General features: G+C 44.7%; 1 protein-coding gene across 1 annotated transcript in view; it reads left to right on the forward strand.

The window, feature by feature from the left end:
• Positions 1–7,501, forward strand: part of SERGEF (secretion regulating guanine nucleotide exchange factor) — a 239,699-nt gene extending 232,198 nt beyond the window's left edge. The window contains exon 11 of the mRNA XM_011992940.1: positions 7,136–7,501. Within this exon, the coding sequence (XP_011848330.1) occupies positions 7,136–7,464 (329 nt within the window). The 3' untranslated portion in view covers positions 7,465–7,501. The remainder of the gene's footprint in view (positions 1–7,135) is intronic.
• Positions 7,502–7,761: the final 260 nt, after the last annotated feature.

Consider the following 7,761-nt stretch of genomic DNA (forward strand, 5'->3'; position numbering starts at 1 on the left):
GTCTCATAGGTGCTGTGGAGACAGGAAATTTTCCATGGGAGGACCTAGTCCAGGCTGCGTTTCTGCCTGATTTCTCCCACCCAGGCCAGCAGCCTCAGCGTAAAGGATAAAGTAGTAGTTGCAACTGTCCGGGCAAGGGAGCTAAGGACCTGATCCCCTTTTCCCATCCTGCTATTGCCATCTAGACCCAAAGCACTTCAGGAGGTCCCACTTCTGGGATTCCTCATTCCCCGTTCCTCACAGCAGGACCCTAGGGACCATTCCACCAGTTGCTGCCAAAAGGATGAGATCCCTATGAGCTTGGGTGGCTAAACACTCAGAAGTGTCTCCCAAACTTACCCCGCTCCAAGGCCCACCCCATCCTTCCTGACATCTACCAGAATCCAGAGCCCTCCTCTCCATGAGGGTGCTCAAACCTCACCCCTCCTCTCCATCAGCCTGGTAGTGTAGAAGAGCAGTCCTGACTGTTGGTCTAGGCCTATGCGTGCTCTTGGACAGGAGGAGACAACATGGACCATTGGCTACCTAATTTCTTGTGCCCATCTCTCCCTCCTCTTCCCACTGCCCAGCAGATGCAGAAGGGGCAGGGCTTCAGCCCCAGTGATCACAGGGCTCAGGGAGATTGCTGCTTCTCTGCATAGTGTCTTTCTCTCGCCAGCTGGAGTTGCCTTCCATTATTTCCTGTGTTCCCATAGGTGGCCTGTTACTCTGTACCTTTTCTTAACTACCTGGGAAGCAGTGTTTTTGCTAGAGAGAACAGTATAATATTAAATAGAAGAGGGCCTGGAGCCAGACTGTCTGGGTTCGAATCCAGCTCTGCCTCTTGTTACCTTGCACGGTTCACGTCATCACTCTGCAAAATGGGGATAATATTAGATGGCACTTCACAGGTTTGTTGTGAGGATTCAGTGAATGAATACTTGCAAAGTGCTTATCACAGGGTCTGGCATATACCAAGTATTCAATGATTGTATTACCATTTTCACATGGTTTGGAACTAGCAAAGGAGCCTGAGATTTGGGAGTCCTGGATTCTAGTCCTGACTAGAATAGCTGTGTGACTGTAGAAAGTTATTTTACCTCTTGAGCCTGGTTCTTCATCTGTAAAATGGAAGTAGTAATACCTCCGAGGGTTGCTGTGGAAATTAAGGTGACATTTTTATGAAACTGAGAAGCACCATCCCTAGGTTGCAGCCCTCATCCTCATGGTCAGAGGTAGTGGCTACAACTCCAGCTATCACATCCACGTTCCCGGTGACAGGATGAAGGAGGGACAAAGAAGAAGGAGCAGAGAGTGTAGCCATCTGTCTTTTAAGGAAAAGTCCCATAAACAGTTACAGAACATTTCAGCTTGACCCTCATGATCACACCTAGCTGCAAGAAAGGTTGGGAAATGTCTTGATTCTGTGGTTCAGGAGACAACCAGGAGGCTCTGCACACATGCTCAGGTGTTTATTCCTCCTTGGCAAGGTCCTCCAGCAGAAATGCTGCCCCCTCCCTAGCACTGGGCTGCAGTCCCAGCACCATACGGCCCTGTGAGGACTTAGTTGCCAAGAAGCTCAGGCAGGTGCCACAGACCCGAACAGATTTGGGTATTGTGCCCAGCTTGTGCCAGGGACCCTGCCAGTCCCGAGGTTCCGTTGCTTGCAGGGCTCTTAGGCTGACGCAAGTGTGGTGGGCTGTGAGCTCCATCACTCGTCACAGCCTAGATTGAGCCCTGTGAGCAGGGGGCCTGAACTCCAAGGGCCTAGGGAATCCCTCTGTAAATATGGGGCTCTCCACCCAAGGCTCAGCCATGTGCCCCGGGACCAGTAAACCAGGTGGGATTCCAGTGTCTTCAAGGACATGACAAGTGCCAAGCACACTGCAGAGAGCCCTGTGTAAAGCCAGGAATCATCCTCTAACTTACCTGTTTTGAAAACTGGACATTCCATGTTCCATGTAGCTTAGGGAGAGGCTTTCTGTGGGCCACTCTCCTTCCTCTTACTTCTGTGTGAGAACAGCCTGCACAGTAGCATCTTGCTGAGTCTGGAGGGCCTTGCCAGCTTCATTGTGCCCCTGAAAAGGTGGCCCTAAGTGAGGTTAGGGGGTGAATGAAACCTATTCTAAAATGCTAGAGGAGCTTATTACTGAAAGATGTCCTGCTGCAAGTCCTTCTGTTAAGGGGATAACCAATCCTTTGCTTTCTGAGTTCAGCATCCTGGCTTTTTTTTTTTTTTTCTATAGGCTTGTTTAAAGTGTCTGGAAACCCCAAACTTCCTATCATTCTACTGTAGACCTTCTCATCTGCTGCTGCCCCCCCCATCTCCTCTGTGCTGTTTGCCACTGGTGTGGCTTTCCTTGCCTTTTCCTTCTCTTTCTATGGTCTGCTTTCCACACGGATTTGAGCTGTCGCTGTGTCAGGCATGGTGCTGGGGCATTGCTCCTCCTCCTGGCAACCCTGTGAAGTCGGTGGGGACCTACGTACCATTGTCACATGGTTGTGTGGTAAAGTGGGACCCAGGACAGGATAGCAGAGTCTGTACGCCATAGTCTGTAATATGTGTGCAGCAGGGGTTGGCAAACTATGACCAGATTTGACTTGCAGCCTCTTTTTGTGTGATGCTGCAAGCTAAGAATGGTTTTTAAAGGGTTATCAAAAAGAATACATGACAGAGACCTAACATGGCCCTCAAACCTAAAATATATCCTATCTGCCCTTTATAGAATAATCTTGGCAAGCCCTGGGATAGAACATGCAGACTTTAGCACAGATTCTGGGGCCATCCTGCCTGGATTCTAGAGCCTCTGTTTTATTCTCTGAAAAATGAGAATAATCAGTAAATTGTGGCTGCCTCACATGGTTGTTAGAATTAAATGAGATAAAGTACACAGAGCACCTAACCCAAAGTCAAGCTTTCTTTGGAAGTACTGTGGGGGGATATTACTGGGCCTTTACCAGGCTTCTCGACCCAGTGGGCATGAAAATCCTGGCTCTAGGCCTTTGGCTGACCCGGTCCCAGGCGTAGCTTCCTCAGAGTGCGTTCCCTTTGGCTGGAGGAGAGGGGCCTGCCAGCTTCCCACTGTGCTGTGTCCTGCTGGTAGGTCAGCTCTGCCTTCCTCCCACCCCCATCCCTGCTGACGGTCAGCTGGTGCCACTCACCAGGGCCGGGCACAAAGCCCATACCAGGTGCCGAGCTAGGCCCAAAGGTACCAAGCCTCTTCCACTCTCCCTACATTGTGCCTCAGCTCAACCTGGCTGGAACTCCTGCTTAACTGTAGGAGATGTGGCCTGGGGTCCATCCTCTCTGTATGCGCTTCCGCGTTTGTGGGCCAAACAGGCAGACATCTGTGTTTCCCTAAACCCAAGCTTTTGGCCAGTGATTGCCTTCCTACTAAGGCAAAGGGAAGGGAAGGGTAATTCTGGGGCCCAGTCAGCCACACTCTTGATAGAGTGGCCTGCAAAACAAGTTTTCAATGGATAATGAGTTAAATGTAAAGAAGATTTAAAAATTCAAATTATTGAAATATCAAAAAGAAGTTTTTACTGCGTAGAACCATACATTTATCAAAAGACTGAAAACAAAATTTTAAATCAAACTGAGAAAAAAATAGTAATGCTAAATATAGCAGAGAAAGAACTTATATTCTTAAAATCAAAGTCTTTCAAACCATAAAGCTCTTAATAGGTAACAACAACAATTACAAACATTTCTGTAGTACTATGTGCCAGGCACCATTCTGAGTATTTTGCATATACTCTACTTACTCATTTAACCCTTGTAAACAACTCTAATAAGGTGTTACTGTCCCCATTTAACAGACGAGAGAACTGAGATATAGAAAAGCTAAGTAACTTGCCTGAAGCGGCACAACTAATAAGTGGCGAAGCTGGGATTTGAATGCAGTCCATCTGGCTCTTGGGCCTGAGTACTTAAACTCTTCTGTACTAACCAGGGAAAAGATATGAAGCAGATAGTACACAAAGGAGGAAATATAAATATCTGATAAACATTAGAATTATTTTTCTGTTTCAATGGTAGTCCAAACAGTACATGTTGAAACAAGAGATACCATTTTTTGTCTTCAAATTAGGAAGATCTTTCAACATTATAATACTATTAAGTACCTGCAATGCTGGAGTAAGACAGAGACTCTCACAGATTGCTGAAGTTATATGCAAGTAGCCTTTCTGAAAAGTATTCTGGCAGTACTCAAAACAGTACTCAGGCGTCTCAAAAATGCCTATACTCTTTGACCAGGAATTCCCATTCTAATAATCTAATTTGAGAAAATAATTAGAGACAGACAAAGACTCATGCATAAAGATGTTCATAGCAATGCTATATAAAATAATGACAAATTAGAAACAATCTATGGATCTGATAATAGAATGCAGGTTAAGTAAATTGTTTAATCTTCATAATAGGCAATTAGGCAGCCATTATAAATAAATTTGTATAACAAAAGACACCATAAACAAAGTAAAGAGACACACCACAGACTTCTGGAAGAAGATACTTCCAATGCACGTAACAACAAAGAATCAGAAAAACAAAATAATACACAAAGAATACTTGCAAATCAATAAGGAAAAGGCAAACAACCAAAGAACAAAACAGAGAAAGAATGTATATAGACAATTCACAGAAGAGGCAACTTAAACGGGTAATCAACATAAAGCGCTACTGCTCCGTCTCACTAGTAGTCAGGGAAATGCAAACTAATTGAATGTACTCATGAGAATGGCAAGAGTCTAAAGGTAAGATATAGTGAAGCAAATTCATATCTGTTGATGAGAATATAAATGTCTAGTCATTGGAGAGATATTTGGCCATACCTACTCAAAGTAAACATGCTTGCATATACATGCATGATGCACATATTCCTAGGAATCACCCTGTACAAATACCAGTTTGTACAAGGAGACATGTTCAAAGACTTTCATTGCAATACTGTCTATAATAGCAACCATATTAGTATTGTTGTTGCATAATATTATATATTTTCAATTGTTGTATAATAAAACAGCAGCAATGATATTATTAAATAACTATCCATCAAAAGGGACATGGGTAAGTGAAGTGCGATTTATATATAACGGGATACTATGCACAGTTAAAATGAAAATAACTGAACTAAATCTGTAACTACCAGCTCAGATAAATTTCGAAAACAATGATAAGTGTAAAGAGCAACTTGCAAAAAAAAAAAAAAAGCATATGTGAATGATTCTATTTGTGTAAGTCTTTAAAACAAACTAAAAAGATCACAATATTTAAGGATATAGCTATGTAGAAAAATATAAAACAACCATGCAAATGATGTATACCAACTTCAAAATAGTGGTTACTTCTGGGAAGGAGGGTTGGATAGAGGGACAAGAATAGGAGGTGAGGCATAAACTGTATCTTTATGATTTTTTTTAAGAGAAGAGTTGAAGTAAATATGGCAAAATGTTAGCTAATGTTCTTAATCTGAGTGGAGATCTGCATCTTTCTATTAAATTATTTTCTGTTCTTTAATGCATATTGAGAAAAAAATTATTTTTAATTTACTTTTTTGTTTGTTTGTTTTTGAGACAAAGTCTCGCTCCGTCACCCCGGGTGGAGTGCAATGGCACAATCTTGGCTCACTGCAACCTCTGCCTCCTAGCTTCCAGCGATTCTCCTGTCTGTGTCCTGAGTAGCTGGGATTACAGGCATGCGCCACCATGCCTGACTAATTTTAATTTACTTTTTGAAGAGTTTACAATCCATGGAGAAATAGTTGTGCTATAATGTTAAAAAGCGGGACAAACATATACAAATATTTATAAATTTCACAAATTAAAGGGTTGAAAGAGATATCCAAAATATTTCTAGTAGTGGGCAAGGGCAAAATTCTGCAAGTTTGCTTTTCCTTACACATCCATATTGTCCATTGTTCTTTTCTTTTCTTTTCTTTTGTTATGAAGATGTATTATTTTTACGTCCAGAAGATTTTTTTAAACAACCACAGAAAAACATGAGTGAGTTTAGACCCTAGGACAGTGTCTAAAACCTAGGAAGATGTGTTATGATTGGTGGGGTGTTGGAGTTACCTGGGCATGACTGTTGGCTTGGTCACTTTCTGACTGTATGAATTTGTTCATTCTTGTATCTATTCGGCAAACACCTATTGAGCACCAACCATGTACCAGGCACTGTCCTAGAGATACAGCAGTGGAGAAACTATACATGATTTGTCCCTCACCACAGAGTGCAGTCTAGTGAAGAGGGGACAGTAAACACATCACCACACAAATCATCCCTCACTACAGCGCGCCAGGTCCTCCTGAGGGAAGAATACATGGGCAGTCATGAGAATCTTATTTGGATTGGGTGGCCGGGGACCCTGGCCTCTGAGCAACAACTGGAATGGAAAACATGAAGAGGTCTGGAAGCCCAGTAAACTGAAGGCTTTGAGAGATAGGAAGGCCTTACTGGACATATTTAAGGAACAGAAAGGAACAGAAAGAAAGCCAGGGTTCTGGATGCAAAGAAGAAGGGGAAGAGTTGTACAAGTAAGGCCACAGGATAGTCAGGAGCCAGATCACTCAGGCCTCACAGGCCAAGGGAAGGCCTCCTTAAAGACCGTGGAAAGTCACTGAAGGGTTTTAGGTGCAGAGTGACACGTGATTAGATTTCCAGTAGTTGAAGATCGCCTTGATGCTCTTTGAAGATCAGGGTGGATGGAGTGAGCAGCTGGGTTGGTTAGTTGGCTATTGGCATGGTCCAGGTAGGAGAAATGGTGGCCTGGATCAGGCTGGAGCTGACTGAGGAGATGGAGAAATGTGGGGAAAGATTTGAGATGTTTTTGGAGGCACAGTCAGTAGGTCTGGTGATGGATTATATGTGGTGGTGACAGTAGGGAAGGGCCGAGGAGGAAAGCCGTGCTTGGAACATGAGCAGTCGTGGGTTTTGTGGGAATGGGAAGCATGCCTCGGGGGTGGGAGGGCAGCCGCCCTCAGAGGAAGGGAGGAAAGTAGGGATGGGGAGCATGCCACCATGTGTCCTTAAGCTTTGGCGTCTTCCTGTGTGAACTGGGGTTTATGATGATACCTGTACCCTCAGGGTGAATTTTTCAGCCCTATTATCCAAAACCTATTCTACAGCAGTCTTCCCTCTCCTTCACAGGTGGAGTGTGTTACTCTTGGGGCTGGAATGAACATGGCATGTGCGGAGATGGCACTGAAGCCAACATCTGGGCCCCGAAGCCGGTGCAGGCTCTGCTGTCATCATCAGGGCTCCTTGTGGGCTGTGGGGCTGGCCACTCCCTGGCCCTCTGCCAGCTACCAGCTCACCCTGCATTGGTCCAGGACCCCAAGGTCACCTACCTTTCCCCAGATGCCACCGAGGACACTGAATCTCAGGAAGCCATGGACAAAGAGAGAAACTGGAAGGAAAGACAATCAGAAACTTCAACCCAAAGCCAATCTGACTGGTCCAGAAATGGGGGACTGTGATAGAGAATCCTTAATAAAGTGGCTTTTCCCACCAAAAGCCTTCCCAGAGAATTGCTTTGTTGGGCTGTGGGGTTGGCCAAAGAAGGGCTCAGGAGGCAGTGATGGGTGGGCTGACCATAAACCAGAATGATGGCAGGCTGCTTGCCCAGTGCCTGGGACTCAAGGAGGCAGACATGCTTTCTACTCAGTAGAGGAGAATGAGGGATTAGGTCTTCACTAAAGATATGGAAAGCTAACACACCAGTAGGAAGGCTCTAGCCTGTCCCTGCCTGGTGGAGATAGAAAACCCAGTTCTAT

This window comes from Mandrillus leucophaeus, unplaced genomic scaffold, assembly GCF_000951045.1.
Source record: "Mandrillus leucophaeus isolate KB7577 unplaced genomic scaffold, Mleu.le_1.0 Scaffold420, whole genome shotgun sequence".
Lineage (NCBI taxonomy): Eukaryota > Metazoa > Chordata > Mammalia > Primates > Cercopithecidae > Mandrillus > Mandrillus leucophaeus.